This window comes from Triturus cristatus, chromosome 8 (genome assembly GCF_964204655.1).
Source record: "Triturus cristatus chromosome 8, aTriCri1.1, whole genome shotgun sequence".
Lineage (NCBI taxonomy): Eukaryota > Metazoa > Chordata > Amphibia > Caudata > Salamandridae > Triturus > Triturus cristatus.
Window position 1 is genome coordinate 245,547,910 of NC_140591.1, and position 18,449 is coordinate 245,566,358.

At 40.9% G+C, this 18,449-nt stretch overlaps 1 protein-coding gene across 3 annotated transcripts in view; it reads left to right on the forward strand.

Moving 5' to 3' along the window:
• Positions 1–18,449, forward strand: part of CEP126 (centrosomal protein 126) — a 315,130-nt gene that overhangs the window by 68,635 nt on the left and 228,046 nt on the right. For all 3 annotated transcript variants that reach the window (XM_085621438.1, XM_085621439.1, XM_085621440.1), the window contains exons 2-3: positions 5,210–5,329; positions 12,250–12,395. In XM_085621438.1, coding sequence (XP_085477564.1) covers positions 5,210–5,329; positions 12,250–12,395 — 266 coding nt within the window. The remainder of the gene's footprint in view (positions 1–5,209; positions 5,330–12,249; positions 12,396–18,449) is intronic.

The following is an 18,449-nucleotide window of genomic DNA, read 5'->3' on the forward strand; positions in this document are numbered from 1 at the left end:
CAGCTCACCCCTGGCCGCACATTGGCTTGAAAAAAAGCATTCTATTTCACAATTGCGATTTGGTATTCTAGAGAAAGTGATACCACGTCCCGATAGAGATATGACTAAGTTAATGCTGCAGCGCGAAGCATATTGGATTTGGTTCATGCAAAGTCTCTTGCCAAAGGGACTTAACGATAAGTTTGAATTGTTCTGTTTCTTATAAAAGCTCACCACCAATTTTCATGCAATGTATTGATGTATTAATTATGCACAATGCTTATAGTTTGTTGCATTTGTACCCCTACTTGATGTAAAACATTATTGGTCATGCACCAGCTGTTTCTGTTTTATTCTGTTTTATTCTTTTTCTTCTTCCTCTTCTTTTTCATCTTTGACTTGTTTCATTTCTGTTGTGAATCTCTCATTCTTACATTTGGATAGTACTGTATTCACTCTTTAAATATGGCGGCCGTTTGGCATAGGAGAGATGCTAGTTTTGTTAGCCCTAGTCCTGTTTCTATTTCAATACTCATTTAAGAACGCGCCGACGCGGGCGGCTTTTTTGAAGAGCCAGCGTTGTTAGCGATCTGAGGTGGAACGTAGTTTTACTTGGTAGGTGCTAATGTTGTTTTCACCTTAAGCGGTCTTGGAGGTTTACCAGCTTGCTAAAAATTGTGTCTTGATATTTTGTAGAGTTCACACGCTGGCTGCGCTTTAATACTTCTGGCTGGTTAACCATTCGATTAATCTCACTCGTGTGAGTTTTCAGGGTAAGCCTTGCATCTTGGATACTTAGACCGTTGTTGAAATGAGCTGTTACGATTAGGTTTCTAGCATAATTTTCATTTATTTCTTATAGTGTGACTTCCGGATTGCTAATTGTATATGTTGCGTTGTGCTTTTGGCACACCGTTTGTGGTTTACCCACTATATTTTCGCAGGTATGTTTTGTTTTGTTTTTACGATTCTGGCTCATCTATTTGGTTTCTTAAGGTGTTGGTGTTGCACTGTTTCTTTACTGGTATTGGGTCTGTGTAGCTATCAATAGGGAACTGGTTTGAGCATTTTTTTGTCTTCAATACACACATTTTTTCGAGGCTCCTACACCATATTTTTCTGGTTTCTGCGGTGGTGGCACTTTACTCCTGGTGTTATGACTATAATGTTATCCCCTTGCGTTTTCCTTGTACAGTAAAATTGAATGTAGTATAATTTTTGACATACTCTCAATTGATATGTATATATTGTTTGTTTCTAGAGATTCCCCTGACGAAGGGCTATGTTTTAAGCCCGAAATGCATTGGGATTTGCCTTCTGAAACTGCGAATTCTCGTTGAGAATGAACATTGTTCTGTTTACTTTTTCTTGCTATTGAGTAAATACTACATGGACACATGGATTCAGCTTCGACATTCATTTGTGTTTTAAGCATGGAGAACTAACCACTATGATGATTTAAATGTTACTCAATTGGTGTCATTTCTGATTAATTGTTTCATTCTTCCAGACAACATTTGTTATAGTACGTTATCCATTTATGTTCAAATACCAATAGCCCCACCTGGGCTCGGAGTAGTGCACTTGTTTTTCTAAACATTTGTTTAGATTTTTTCTCGACATTGTTGTATGCAGGTGGCTGGCAGTGCCATCTTTCAGGTGCACACCATAATTGTTTGAAGTTTAACTATTCTTGAGTACTTTGCTGTATTACAGTTTGAATTTGAATATTGAGTGCATGCCTAGCTGCTTTTGTCTCTAGTCTCACCTTATATGCAGGCCAGCGTGTCCTTGTGACAGCTGGTCTGCTCGCACAATCTGGTGCCGCCCGGCGTCCAAGAAAACTACCCACAATATGGCTGCCGAAGACCGGAGGAGCCGGGGAAACCAGGGACCCGCCCAACAGCGGTGAGTAGACAATTAAAGTGCAAGTGAGGGACAGCGTAGAATTAAAAACAGGGTAGAATAAAAATAAACTATTAAAGTAAATAGTAAAACGGGGTCCGCTTAAAAAAACGCTGCTGCGTCCAAAACTGCTAAGCGCTAAAATGCGCTGTTATTCTCCCAGGTTACGAGATATTACTTAGAGACATATTGTTTTTCATAATGTTGCTACACCTGTGCACACACCTGTGTTTTTACAGAGGCCTAAAACTGTATCTAACCTGAAAGCTTTGCATGGAGGTCTCAGGCCTCAGGTCTGTGTGGATGTTTGTATAATTTATCCCAATTTTCCTTGTATCACAAGGTCGAAGAGGAAGGGTCATGGCACCACTTGACAGATATTCGCTTGGACCCATCACTACCACCACCACCACCACCACCAAAGGTGTCAACATCACTGACTTTTCCAATAAGAATTATGAACACTTTGGAAACAGAGGCGCCTATACGGTTTACCCTGGCCTTTGCGAACACTTTGCGGATAGTAGTGCCCATAGGGCTCCCTCTGGGCTTTTTCATCAACTCTTTCATACCCTGACTAAAAACAATCACCTATGTATTGTCTCTTGCCTTTTGTGCTTTGATGTATTTTCAGCTATATGTCAACAAACATGAACAGGTCAAGTTTGATCGTAGGTCACCAGGTAAGGTGGCCCAGCGTGAGTTCGGGATCGAACCTATTTAACATACAATTTCACCACACACAACAACAGCATCCTACATGTATTACATAGTGCACTATTACACAAACCCTGGCATCTGCACATAATCTCAGCGGGGAGCCAAGCATCTAAACAACTCCTGCTATGTTTGCTCATTGATACCCCATCCAGTAGGTTCAGATAGACTATACTTGTCCAAGGAGGTACAACCCAACAAAACCTTGTGTAAAAGCCAAACTCCAGCCCAACACTGTAGCATCACAGGAAGTCACAGTGAACCTAACCAAGTACGATATCATACCCAAAGTCGTTTGCATCCTGACAGCGTAGATATCCGAGTTAGAGAAAGTCAAGAAAAGGGGGCAGACACCGTATTGGAACAAATGGCCTAAAACCAGCCCTCACACAGGTTTCTTGGAACTCACCTAGCCCTCAACGCAATGCAATAACATGTCCATACAAGTATCAACCTGTGGAGCAAGGCTTGCCCTTAGTGTAACTAGAGCCCATTTTTCTGAACAACATGTGGAACCCCAACGTACAGTTCACCTGCAGATCCATCAATTTGGGGAACAAAAGACAACAGATCCCTTGGGGGCGGGTAAATGATGCGCTGCTGATAAAATGCTGGAACTCGGAAGCAGGAGGGTACACATGGATAGAGGGTAAGGAAAAACCCATAGTAGTCAGGAAGCTACCAGTGTATGCCTTGTATTTTAGGGGTAAGGATACAATACCCATCGGAGGGAACAGAACGTGTAAGAGTCTAACCTATAATAATGACATGCAGTGGAGCACATCCACCTTGATTGACTACTACTGGCAATGCAGCGAGCACAACTACACCCAGCTCATCCCAGACTGGAGAGGAGTCTACTCACTGGTCACCCTCTACGCCCACATTGGTCATACCCGTAGAAGATCTCTCTGCACTGCATCACCACCCCATCGTCAGAGGCACCACTTTTCTACACCAAGTATGCCAAAGAAGGGCCGCCAAGTACTTTGGTTTGGACAGATTCAAGGACATACCTGAAGAGTTCCGGCTCTTCACCGATGTGCAAATAGATGTAGGAGGTTCAATCCCTTTCTTCACCATGCAAACCAAGGGCAACGCTCGGTGGCTGCAAATCACCATTTGGGAATTACTAAAAAGGATGAATACCACCAAAGATGGCCGTAACGCAATCAAAGAAGAAATGTGCGCCACTTGCATCATGGTGATGCAGCACCGGTATGTGTAGGACTTAATGACCGCAATGGAAAGGGGTGAATGCGCCAAGATAGGTACACCGTGTTATACCTTCATCCCAATGAATGATCTGGACAATGGCACACTGTCAATCACCATCTAAGCACTACACAACCTACAGCAGTTGATGATTAAAGAAGAGGGGGACCAAAATGTAGAATGGTTCACAGGTTTGTTTGCCTGGATAGCAACATGGATCACAGGCCTTTGTTACCAATGGTTGTAAACTGGCTCTTGCTGCTCTGCATCCTGCAACTAATATGTGCCTGTATGCAGAAGGCAACCCAGAAAATAGGGGCAATGCACCTGGTTTGGACACAAAATTCCAAAGGAAACACACACATCACAATCTAGAAACAGGAAACCCACATGTGCAAGACATGGACACCAACCGCCAGGGTAATAGTTGATAACTCAACTAGGGGGGAATTTTAGCATTAGGTCAATTTATAGAAAGGTCTTGCTCTTAGGAGTCCAGCACACCACAGAACAACTGTTACCTGCGCTACCCAAATTAGTTTCAGAGTGACTGTTTATCAGATCAACATAACACAGCTGCCCTTTGTTCACCCATAGTGCTTCCTGTGATAGAAACACCAGATATGGAACAAGCCTCCAACACACATGAAAGATTGCAGCAGTAAATCACATATGGCCACAGGAGATGTAATACCTAAAGAAACGAATCAGATGCACACATTCATAAATACAAATAAATGCACAGCATAGGGCCTGCATTCGGCCCAAGGACACAATGCCAGAGCAGCCGGTCAGTTGCATTCATCAGATAAAGCCCAAGCAATGTCTAGTAGTAAGCGTCACCCTAGATAACACACATGACACACCCATCCACCTGGACTGCCTCAGAATGTGACTTCCAGTTGGTATATATGGCCCCTTCTATCAGAGTGGGATTGAGCATCTAAACACGTAATTTATGACCCACTGTACCAGTATTTCCTCCCCAAAGGTGGACGAACTTCATTTTATTGCACCCACTGTACAGTATATTTCATGTAATGTCCCTAATACAAATCGAATTCCAAACACAACTGGAAGAGATGTACTGCTAATCCCTGCTGTTATAGTTTAAATAAACCTAAACTTTTCCTGATTGCCAAGCAGCGCTGTTCTCTTTTTTGATAATCAGAACCTGCTTAAACTTCCACAAAGTAGCTTCAGGGAGACTTCTAAAGTGCCAAGTCTGTGTGTTTTTGAGAAATGTGTTGACGTCATACATGAAAGTTACCACTCTAGCATTGATAGCATCCATTATAAAACAGATAATGTTATAATTTGATATGCACGAAGTCTCTGGTAGCATAAAAAGAGCGTTTGACCTTTATTGACCTTAATTTTATAATGTAATAAGAAACATCAGAACTCTGCTGGAAAGAGATCTCGAAGAAGAACGCCAAGCTTTACGGGAGGAACAAAAACAAAATCGAATAAGAGTTCAGAAGTTTTCCACAGAGACAAATCGAAGAAGAAAGTAAGTTGTTGCATTTTCCTTTTTTTGCATGTCAGATTTGCCAAGATCATTCTTTTTTTTTTGTAATGTGGTGGAAACATGTTAATTTCTCTAGCTTTAAAGGTAACACACCAATGTATTCTTTTTTGGTTTTTCAAATACTATAAAAATAAAAATGTCATCCTATCTTGCATTATGATAATTTTCCATGTGAAATGTAATTGAAATCACATAGCATGTTGTAAATCTATCTGATAATTCAATAAGTGGTTTTTAGCAGAATGTTAAGGATGCCTCACACCAGACAACAATAGTATTTATGTAATGGCGTGGACCTTATAATAAATAGTAATGGCTCCAAAAAGTCAAAAAGGTAATAAATAGGGCATAGAACTTTTTAAGATATTTAGTGATGATTTTCTCCAAACATAACACTTTACAGAACCCAACACCTATTTGTCAATTCGAAATGTATTATTTGCTGTCCCCAGCAGATGGCATGGCAGATTAAAACAGGGATAAGGGTTTGCACACTTGAGAACTGCTAGCTCCTCAGTTGTTTTTTCATATGAATGCCAGAGACTACTACATCACACCTCCTTCACTGTCCATCTCTCTAGCATTGGGGCCCACAAATACGTAAACCCCGAATGCATAAAGATTAAATACTGTATAATGACCTTGAATGTTAGCAGGCTCAATGATAAGAATAAGAGATAGGGGTTTCCTTTAATCTGCCAAGCAGCACTCTTCTGATGCCCTGCTTCTACTTGATACCCATCTCCTTGGCACAAAATGTAGGTTTCGGGGGTTGTTTGGATATAAAAGAGTACATCACTTGGGGTTTACCACACAATCTAATCCTTTCCCTAATGCATCCAGACCAGAATTGTTTCATGCCAGGATGGATCACAAGACATTGCATCCGGAAGATTCAGATGGCCCACAAACGTGCGCACCCTTGTGTGGTGATGCAGGGTGACTTTATGAAGGTTTTTGACAATCTCTATTGGAATTACTCTTTCAGGTGCTGCAACAAATACATTTTGGCTTTGGTTTCATTCATTATATTAAAAGTCTACATAAATGAGTGAGAGTAAATGTTATTTTATCGCTCCCTCTTATAACCCACTCCTCTTTTCTCATAGACTTCCACCAGTATAAACAATTATCCATTTTTTGTCGCTGGGTGACAAAACAAGACTTGTTGCAAGAATCTGATAGCAATAAACAAACAGTCTTCATGATAAAGAAGTCCATCATAACCTTTATTAGGTAGCCACTCTTGCATGTTTTAAGGTGTTTCTAGTTTGGCACATGTCTTTGACCCAATTCTCTTGACTGACATTCAACAATTGTATGAACTTAGCCAAGGATAATAAGGTGATAGTTCACTCTGAGTACTGAGTGTCAGGTGCAAAAGCCTAAGGCAAAACATTAGCTGTACCATTTTTCCGCTGCCAGGTCTGAACCTAATGACAAAGTTGTAATTGGCAAAAGATGCGACCAGTGCGATTACCCAGATATCAAAGTCTTACCAGACCTCAGGAACTGAAGGTTCCTAAGGCCTATAAATGCGATCATCATATGGTAAGCTCCATGAGGTAATAGTGTTATTCCTGAAATGAAGTCTTGAACACCAGCAGTTCCTTATATTTCAAATAGTGACATTATTTTCTGCTGCAGATAACATGAAAGAAAAGAATGCCGTAGAATGAGGCTGTGCAGTATCTTTTTGGCATTGAAAATATGGTTCCTAAAGCCAACTCTGAGGTATCTGCTTTAACATAATATAGTTATATAGTATCATAATGGAGTCAAATGGATGCTGAGGTAAATCTATAAGTAACAGAAGACCTTGTCCAAGCTCCATAGCAAGGTCTTTCATTTACAAAGTAGCAAGGTAATTCTGTGACTATTAGTGGGAAATATAATATAACATATGTAAAAATCGGCTATTCCTTTAAACTTTAAATTTCCTTCACTGTAGTTGCCTAAAATGGGGTTATTTAATGGGGGGGGGCGCACTCCTACGGACTCCCACTCACTCTGGTTACGTTAAAACAGTTATGAGAGAATCTCAGCTCCACCCCTGATACCCATTGCTCAAGCAGTATGCTATCCCCAGGGAAGTGTGTGGTAAATTCAAGCAGCACCAACAATTCTAAAGTAAATAGCATATCACAATAAAATTCCCAAACAAATTTAGAAAAATAGAGAAAAATTAAATGAGCAAAAAAAGACATCACAATCATCAAAAATTGGTTGTGATATGAATTTCCAAATTTGTAAGGCACAAATCTCACAGACACAGTCATGCACTATAGAGAACCAACAATTCCGCATGGGCTGGACCTAGGTGCAATTTTAGGTTGACCGTAATGGATCTGGAAGTCAGATACATCTATTGGGTCCTCTCAGTCAAAGGTTTTGCATTCAGACATCGGGCTCGATTTAGAGTTTGACGGACGGGTTACTCGTCACAAACATGATTGATATACTATTTTAGAAGTGCCATAGCATATAATACAATTGTAATAAGGTGGACAGGATAGCCATCATGGAGCATTCCATTTGCCAACAAATTTTAGACTCCCTGGTACTTGCTTGGGCTTCGCGTTAATTCGCTGGTTTAGTGGTAAAGGAAAAGTGGCTAACTTAGCAGAAGGAATCCAGAAACGGGAAGATAGATGGCTGTCTACTCAGCTGCTCCCACGTGTTCACCATTCAAAGCATGGAAACAAAGCAGGGCATGGTATTTACAGAGTGGTGGACACAATAGCTGCAGAGATTTCTAAATCTCGCAAGAGAATTTGTAACTCACATGAGATTTGGGTCTCGAGTCTTCTTAGGGCAATGCTGCTTTACAAGGTCTTCATGAGGTTTGGGATTTATGCTAAGGCTATAAACCATTTGTTCAAGCTAAGAGAGGGTGGGGAGACAGCATGGACACATCAACATGCCTACAGGAAGCATCTTTGAAACCTTTGGTGTCCAATTAAGCCACCAGGTTCTGAGGGTGTCTGAACATAATCCTACAAATATGCACCATTTAATCAGGCTAAGGGAGGTTGGAGAGGTGGATCAGACATACTTCCATGATTCCAGGAAGCAGGTTTCAAATGTCTCCAGTGCCTAAGTAAGCCCCATGACTGCACATGGGTTACTTAGTTTCCTGAAAAACATTTAATATGGAGTGCATCATGACTACCTAGTCTCCTCTGTGTAGAATTGATCACCATGTAGATACAAGAGGATGCATTTATTTTTGCATTATTACACAAGCTTAAATTGAAAAAGATGGCATTTTAGTGCCAGCAAAGTGTGAACAGAAGAAACCACACCTAACACATTCACTGATGAGCTGAATTGACAACTCAGTGGAAACAGAAACAATGTGGGGGAAACAGCGCTTACATCCCATGCGATACAACGCATGCAATTACAACGCGGTTGTTACAACGACCGCGTTATTACAACGCATACCATTACAACGCAAGTCGTTTCAACGACTTGCTGTAGGGGGCGTGTTAAACTAAGGAATAGTATAATTTACTATTCCAACACCTTCCCTACTTTTGCGCACACTGGAGTTGGAATAGTAAATTATACTATTCCTAAGTCCAGCGCGCCCCCTACAGCAAGTCGTTGAAACGACTTGCGTTGTAATGGTTCGCGTTGTAGCAACACGGTCGTTGTAACGACTGCGTTTTACCGCATGCGATGTAATGGCATATATTCACAATGTTGTCATGTGATTTGATTGAAAGAGGGTAAGATCTTTAAAAATCAGAGAAGATCTTGCAAAATATGTTTAGTTGAATTTATGTTTTGGGCTAATAAGAATGTGGTTTTTTTTTAATGTGAGGATTCTTACCTCAGCATTTGCTGATGGTGGCTGTTAGAGTCAGACCTGTTGAGCTGTATGCCATCACTGAAACAAACTTTCAAACTTCATCAGATTCCTGAGATCTTTCTAAAAGGTATTAATGACTGTCTTCGGTTAGACTAACCCAACTAGAAAATCACAGGAACCAATAAGCAGTAATCTTAAGTGCAGTCACTGGTCTGTGTGCCATTCCGAACATTTGAAAGTGAAGAAAAAAAAATACAAACACTAAAGTAATCTTGGAAAGATGTTTTTCAGCATTTACGGCAAAACATGTAATTGAAAAGCTAATGTTTACTAAAACTAAAATTATGTAAAGGAGGAAAACAGGCTATATTACTTATCGGAATTCATTTTGCAAACCAAACATTTGTTTTGTATTTTTGTACACAAAACAATATTTTCGTGAAAAATAATACTTGATTATTTTCATAGTTAATTTGTATATTTAGCTATCTCATACTTCAAGTAAGATTTTGGTTAGCAAGCTTACTATGTTACTTTTAGTTGAGAAGCCTTCTTTTTAAGATGGCTTCTGCATTCACCAAATAGTCCCTGCCAGTTGATGCTATTTCTGAGAGCAATGCACCTCATGTACGCAATGGAAGCACTCTGTAGGAGGTACAGTAATACAGCTAATAGCAAACAGCATGACACTGAAAAAGAAATACTAGGTTGGGCAGATCAAAGAAGGGACTGACATCGTCTCAAAGCAGTGAGTGATGAGGGCTGCCACAAAGGTCTTTTTATATGTAATATTTCAATACAAAATGTTTTGTCTCCCCCAGAGCTAAATGCATGGAAACACACAGCCACTCCTCTCCATCTTTGCTCTGTACACACTCTACTACTAACATCGACATTGCACAGTATTGTTTAACAATGTATGTAGGAGTTTATGAAAATTATTTATTTAGAAAAAAAGCATGAATCGTAATTATTATTGAAAACTATAGGTATGAAACTCTGTTGCGCACAAGGGGGTGCTAAATATATTTAAAATATGTATAATCAATTAAACAACAAAGGAAAATATAGTCATAATTAATAAAAAAAATGCAATCAAACAGAATGATTAATCAACAAGCTAAACCGAGAACCATTAAACCGTAAACATGTACATTAGTATTTATGTATAAGACACTGTAAAGCCTTTAAAAAGTTATTAAAATGTAACAAGTATTGGCTTTGCTTTATCAGTCTAGTTAAACTTCAACAAAACTATAATGTTCAGTTTACTGTGTTTTATAGCTTGTAAATGCTGACAAGTGTACATTGTGTATAGGAGGTTTGCTTTTGACCTTGAAGAGCCTCCAGCATCCAATGAATAAATGTATTCAATAGTTGTATGTATTTGTAAATGTGCCGTACAGGAAAATGTTATCAAGTTGCAACTAAGTCATGTTTTAGGAATTGTTATTAAAAATTGCTTACTTCAGTACCAAGCCATTGCATTTTAAGGTGTGTTTTGTTTTTGCAAGTCATAAACTGTTCCTTCGAAGTAGATCATGTTCAGCAAATGCATGGTCTCATAATAAATAACACCTTGGTACAATCCCCACACAAATAAAAAAGAAGTGGCATCAATTGGTGATCTATTATTGAAAACACTCCACAAAACAGGGTTGAGAAATGTCTTATGATGTATTTTTATAGGCAATAACAATTAATATACACTTTTCACTGAACCTTTGACTCACTTGAAACACAGTGCACATTATAAGCAGTTTTGTGCAAACATCAATTCAAATGCAAGATGGTAAAATAATTAATTGAATGGTGTAATGTTGCTTTAAAAACGTAGTCAAGAAATGCATCTGCTGCAGAGATCTCTGCACAACCTGAACATCTCAGGTTGATATGTTTTTTGGACAGAAGAAGCCTTTAAATCTTCTGCTATAAAATACAAGCCAGTGTATTATTTCAGGTGTTATGTAGAAGTATGAGTTGTAGTGGTAACTCACCAGCCGTATTTGGAGTAGGTGTTATAGCAGTGTTACTGTAAAACTTATACTTTTATGATATCTAGGTACTGACAAATGCATTTTGGATTTTAAGATTTAAACAATTCAAAAGCCATGAATTAATCTATTGAGCACCAAATCAATCTTTCTTCCTGCATATACTTTCTACACCTATAAGCACTGAAAACTCAATTCTCTATGTTTTTGTCAGTAATATTCCCCATATTGCATAGCAATATTTAAATAAGGCAGCTCTGCACACTATTTCAGATACCAAGGTCTGGGGACCCATGAGCATGTACCTGTGGAATTATACTTTCTAGAAGAATAGTGGCTCTGGCTCGTTAAATAAATATTCTGAATAAAGGGTAGTTGGGTATCAGTTTCCACAAATCAAATCGATTTTAGAACATATTCGAAGACATACAGTTTTCAATTTACATCATAAATAAAAATGGGAAGGAATACACAGAAGTGAACAACAAATAATAAATCATAGTAGACAAATCAAGCCAACCAGAATAGCCATCTATGAGGAATGTAGTAACAAATGGACTGCCTGTAAACTTAATCAAAATGGCCTTGTGTATTTGTATTTACTCAACTTAAGTCTGAATTCAATTATTCTTTCAAACACAATGCTCTTCTTTAATAATCAACCTTATATCAAGTCATTAAAATGGCACTTACTCCAGTTTTGCAAATAGGCACAAGTAGTGCTTTGTGAATCTATGTTCGTGTACACCACATCAAATCTGGAGAACTTAGGACCAAGCACAGAACAAGGATCATTGCAGAATGTTTAAAATATTTTCTAGTTAATTGGACCAGTGATGTCTTCTCAAAAGTAACAAACTTTTTAACGGTCCGAAAGTAGGTGGCATAAGCCACCACCCTTAAACAAGGTTAGCACTGTTTAAACACCATCAAATGTTTGTAATCAGCATTCTAGGTGACTAATGCATCTGTAGAACTAGATGTTAAATATATTTAAGTTGAAGGTGTTTCAGACTATTTCTAATGACAACCTTTTTCCTAGCCACTGAGTTTATTCTTCCTTTATGTCTCACTTTCATAACTAAAAATAGAGCCCTTGAAGAAAAACGCAAAGAAGAAGAAGAGAAAGAGCTCCGATTTAGAGAGGAAATCCTTCGACAAAGGAAGCTGAAACTGCAGGAAGCCACCGAAAAGTTTCAGCGTGCCCACCTTCCGCCATCTCAACGCAGGAGAACAGGTTGGACAACTCATAAATTGAAGTCAATGTAAAAATGGTTGATGGTTTAGACAACTTAAACCATTCACCAGCATATTGGAATGTACCAAATCTTTTACAATTCTTCTTTTCATTTGTTAAAACATAGCCAGACACGTGTTGTTCCATATACCGAAAGCATTGTTACTTTCGCCATACTCCCGTATTCTGCTGTCACATGCAAATTAAATGTTGATGTAGTCCCAAAAGTTCAATACTATACGATGTCACTGATGCTTGCCATTATAGCATTGTTGATATTGTTGATGTGGACTTACCTTGAGGTTTCTGAGGCAGTCTTTGGTTACTTGGACAACATCACAAATTAGTTTTATTGTTTACGACTAGTATCCCAGAGCCACTAATCATTACTACACAATAAATTCTTGCTTGCAAACCTTTGGTGTTTGCTTTCAGATTAAGACAATAGGTTCTCCAACTCTTCAAACAATTACAATTTCAGTCAAACTCAAAAAGCAGTGAAGGTGTTTTGTCCAAGTGCCTTTTTGACGGCTCAGCTGTATCAAAATTGTTGAGCATATTATAAAGGTGATAACCTATGATATGTCACTTTTAGCTGGTAGGACGAGGTTGCACATTTCTAATTTAAGATGTAAACAGGAACATAATATGACATTAGTTTAGATGAGTAACATTTACATACAGTTGAAATTTTTCTCAGGCTGACAGCAGAATGATTGAGTAAATTCAAATTCTGAAGTTTCAATAAGCACAAGTAGGGACAACAATGCATTTTGTTTGGCTGCTGTTGGGGCAAGGTCTCCTTTTTAAACCAGCTGGTCCTCTACCTAGGTCAGTTAGATGTGTAGTTACGGGTATCGTGTTCACTGATGCCTACTGAAAGTATTTTTTAGACCCCATAAGAGCCACCAGATTACCCAGCGTATTCAGGGTCCAACTTCCAAGTAAGAGACACTATGTCATAGCTGACCCTTTCCTCTTGGAATTAGTCTCCACATAGCACATCACTCGCTCCTTCTGTGGACTGCCACAATAATGGAGACCTTTCTGAGGCATGTGAAGTATCCTCAATTGAGCCCTGGCTGACTGCAGTCAAAGCACCAGACCTTTTAAAAGGACTTCTTCCCCTGGGTGCCCAACCTCCTTCTTGCCCGTAGTGATATGGTTCTGCCCTCCCTTATCTGTACCTTGGAGGCCAACCTTGTTATTCTTCTCATTTGTCTGCTGTGCACTCTGCAAGCCTGCCTTGATATACCTGGAAGGGCTGCTTTGCTGCCTGGAGCCTGTCTTGAAACGTGAGATGCCATTCCTGCTGTGTGAGCCCTGCATCTTCACCTGCACCCAGTACTAACAAAGTGACCTCAAGGGCTAGTTTGCTGGCTTCCTGTTCAGAGCCGCAAAGGACACAAAAGGATCCCGCCATCTTGAACCTGTATCGGAGCCTAGCTTGAGGCAGTCCTAAACCCCAAAGAATGTGTAGGAAAGAAGGATTTGCTTTCATGGTTACCCACACTTTTTGCCTGGTGTCAGTGTGTTTTGACTGTAGTCTGCCAGGATCCTGCTAATCAGGACCCCAGCAACTGTGCTCTCCCCTAAATTGGATCTGGAACTACTTTGGCACATCCACAGTTGGCTACTGGTATACCCTTGTTAGTCCCTAGTATATAGTACTGAGGTACCCAGGGCATAGGTATACCAGGGGTCTCTCATGGGCTTTAGCATGTATTGTGCCGCCCATGGAAGTCCACTTAAAATCTGACTACAGGCCTGTCATTGCAGCCTGTGTGAGATGGAGCTTGCACCCCTCTCAACAAATATAAGTTTCCTTGTATCTGAAGTCACTGCAATTAAAACCTAATAAGTCACCCCTTTGGTTGACCCTTCAGTCCTGAGGGCAGGGTGCTTGGTTATAAGTCCGAGGGTATCCCTGAATGAGCAGGACACAGCTACAAAACCCAGAGTCGATTCCCCAGGCTTTGTAATCGTGATCAGCCATTTTAAGGTATATAGTGGACATCAGTCATTACAAGATATCTAACTATATAATGGCTGCCCTCCTGCTCCTGAGATGAGCTTGATCAGGGGAAGGTAGAACAATAGGCTTCCTGTCACAGGAAGGTGTGTATTGGGCTGGGGTGGGGGTGCTTTGCAGTGCCACCAGACTGCATTGAAGGTCACATTTGGTGCTCTCCGTGCATGCTCTGGTTTGAGCCAGTTCAGGAAACCTTGGTTCCCGCTCAGATACGAAACTGGACAAAGGACAGGGGAGTATCCTTCCCTCTGTACTGACCTTCGTCTGGGACTCTTTTCCTAGGGTACTTAAGGACTCCCCTGTGGGTGGGTCCTCAGATACGTCATGGAACAAGACTCACCTCTGAATCCAGGATACTCTTCGACCATCTGGAAACTTGGACTTCGACTGGAACCAAGACTGCATCAAGGAAGGCTCCTGCTGCTCCTGGTCTCGCTGTTCTTCAAGTCTTCTGCATCATCTGTGTCTGTGCTTCGCTCCGGTTTTCCAGAAAACCTGTGGGCATCAAAGACATCTGAAGTAATCTCCTTATGAGTGAATGAGTCACTTTCCTGCATCTGCAGGCAACGCAATGAAGTTGACTCCTCTGCTGCTCCAGGTGTCCTACGGACTTCCCAAGGCCCAGCAACAGAGGTGGTGTTTCTGCTGCTCCCTAGAGGCCTGACCTGTCTTCTCTTCATTTTTTAGGACAGTATCCCTCGTCGGAGCCGCTGTGACCAAACCCCTGTGCACCGCATTGACTTTCCGTTGCTAAGACTTGTTGGCTTTGCACACCAGAGATCTTTGGGCTACAAGAAGCCAGAGACTCCAGCACCTCATTCATTGAAGATCAGCATCCTCACTGCATCCTCTGCACCATGGGCCTCCATCTTTGGTGAGCTGCCTGACGTCCTCTTGCGGCTCCTGTGCCTTCGGCCTGTGGGTCCTCTCATGGGTCTGCAATTGCTTCAGTGGGCTCTCTTGCTTGCTCAGGGCCTGTCTGACTCTCCTGCATTTGGTGAGTCCCTTGGGCCTTGCTGGTCCCAACGTTTGCATCTTTTTGCATTCCACACCAATTGTAGCTACCAAGGCTTGTTGGTACTCCCGCCAGACACTGACTACATAGTTACCGACATCACACAGGGGACACCTCTTTGCATGGCTCCTGGTCTTCCTCATTGCCTGGTCCTCACAGCTGCAGCGACAAGGTGACCTTCTTCACTCCTGAACCTCCCAACATTGTTCTTCTGTGCTTCCTGGTCACCTCCAAGTGGCATAGACTCTGTCCCCTCTTCTTGCAGGTTCTCCTCTTCAAGATTCCACCCTTGGATTCCACCGGACTAGTTAGCAGGTTTCTCTAGAGGCATCTTCTTCGTAGTCTTCCATAGTCGTTTACAGCAGGTTCCGAGGTCACTTCACCCCTATGCACCAGGCTTCCCTGGTGCAGGTGACCTGGTTTCTGGGGCATCTATAGGTAGGGTGGCTCTCCAACCTTTTGTCTTGCAAAGGGCTTCATCGGAGTCCACTGGGAAGTGTCCTTCTTCTTTAAAACTGCAACAGCGACTTCTCTATTCACTTCTTTTGGGCCTGTGGCTTTGTTTCCACTCTGCTCACAGCCTCTGTGGGGTTTCTGGGTACTTACCTTGGGTGGTTCTTTGTTTCTCCAGCTCCTTTGAATCTTCTGGTCCAAGTCCTATTCTCCTTTGCAGTTCGCATTCCACTTTCTTAGAATATAGTTTGGTCCCCTCCTGGAGACCAGTGTTTATTTATGCTACTTAACTGATTATTTTGAAGTATTCGTCTGTGTATTGTTGATATCTCTGGGTAGGAGATATACCAATGTGTTAGTGATTGTGTTGCATAACAAATAGACTTATTTTTTATAAAACACTGTGTGGTTATTTTTCATCTAATCTACACTGTCGATTAAATGTGGTAAAACAAGCTGCTTTACATTCCTTCGAGATAAGCCTGAAGGCTGCTTTCCACAGCTACCACTTTGAGAGGTTTCTATGCTTATCATAGACCACTAAAATCACCATAAGTGTTGCCTAGATTAGTGCAAGGGGCATCACTCCTTAGTGATGTAAGCCAGCCTCCTACCAGTCCTGGACTCTTGGTTGTAGTGCTGAAGGTGTTCAGGTGGGAAAAATCTCAAACTGAGGACTTAAGGTTTTTTTGACCAAAAACTGCTCTGAGAACCAAGGGGAGACCAGGACCAACCTACTTGTCTATGCGCCCAAGGTGCATCGCCCGTCGGCCTGACTTCGAGGCTGCTCCTGCTCTGTCCTTCTCTGCAGCAGCAAATCTTGTTGACCAGACCTTCGTAAAAAAAGTTTCTGATCCCCTCGAACTATCGTAGGCTAGAGCCTCCTGCTTCGTCCCACTGGAGATTTTCGAATTCCAAAAAGGAGACTAAGTCCGAATGTAGAAATCTTCACAGCTGCTTCTACCTAAGGCTTCCAGGCTATTACACTCCCTCTTAAACATTTTCTCAAAAATTCTTCCATGTCCAAATGTATGCGCTGACCGCACCAAATCCACTTCTTGTATCCAAAGCGCTCACCATTGTGGTCTGCCAGTTTTTTTCGACCTTGACCCGGTCTCGTGCAACTAGATGACTGCAATTGGCGCTTTGATCTTTTAGGTGCTCGTTTTTACTAAAAACCTTTGAAATTCATAACTCTGGTTCTACTGATTGGATTTTTGTTGTTTTAGTGTCAAATTATATATTACAATTTAGTCTATTCTTGTAATTGGTGTGGAATTTTTCTTAAATTGTGTTTTCATTTTATTACTGTTTGGGTGCTGCATAAATACTTTATGCATTGGCACTAAGTTAAACCTGACTGCTTCTCTGATGGATACATCCGCCTGTGTATTCCTCACCTTTTGAACTACCCCAATGCGCAGCATTCCACAAAAACCTTTCTCCTCAGCTCTTCCACGTTGACGAGGACGTCACAATGGAATTGCTCCACACGCAACTCTGCGTGAGGAATCCACAGGCAGATACTGTACCCACCATAGAAAGCGTTACTGAAGGTAGGTACCTTGTTCTTTTGTGCTGAGCTACCAGAGGGTTAAGCACAGGTTAATTTGGGGTTGCTTGTAATTTTATCCTGGCAAGAATTGTGGTTGCTGCTTGAGTAGGATTTGACTCACCTCAACCAGTAACCCACTTTCTTATAAGAGAGCCTAATCAGAACAGGAATAACTACTGTTCGGGGTTGCAGGCAGAGAAAAGCAATCTTCCATAAAATCATCTTTGCAGCCTATTTCAAATAAATCTATATACACTACTGAATTAGATTTGTGTTAAACATTCTAACAATAAGTGAATGAAGTCAATAGTTATTTCCAAAGTGGAACTGTAGTAACTTTGATTTTTAATAGATATGTCTCACTTTACACATTATGTACCCAGACCTTGTGGCCTTCAAGGCACCACTTATAGGTGACATGCGTCAAGTCAATAGTATTTTTTAAACAAGTCAAAAATAGTTTATTCTGACATGGGCTCCTGCAGCTTTACTCTCTAAAGGTCAGTAGTGGAATGGCAGGGCTGAAGACGTGCATGTAATAGCCCTCATGTGAGTACAGTCTACATGTGACATCTAACATTATACCACCAGTGCATGTTCTTTGCCATAAGAATGTAGCCATACATACAATTAAATACACTCATGGGGATAGCCAGTCATTCACTATGTATACAGTCAGAGCACATTCAATGGAGTTAGCTGTGTTGTCATGTGTGACACGGCTTTTGCATGATCATGTATTTTACAAAAAACAAATGCCTGATTCCCTGTAAACATGATTGCAATTAACATTAAAGAAAGTCTGTACAGGCATAGGGCCTAGACAGCAGACTAACTGTTTGAATGATAATGCTTAGAAATAAGTTTTTGTTTGCCATGTTTTTAGTTTAGGAACACCCATGTTTTTTGACTGCCTTAAAAATTAACCAGACAGAGAAGGAAAACTTTTCACTTCTCTGGTGGATACATTGTAATCATAGCTGCAGGGGATGATGAGCT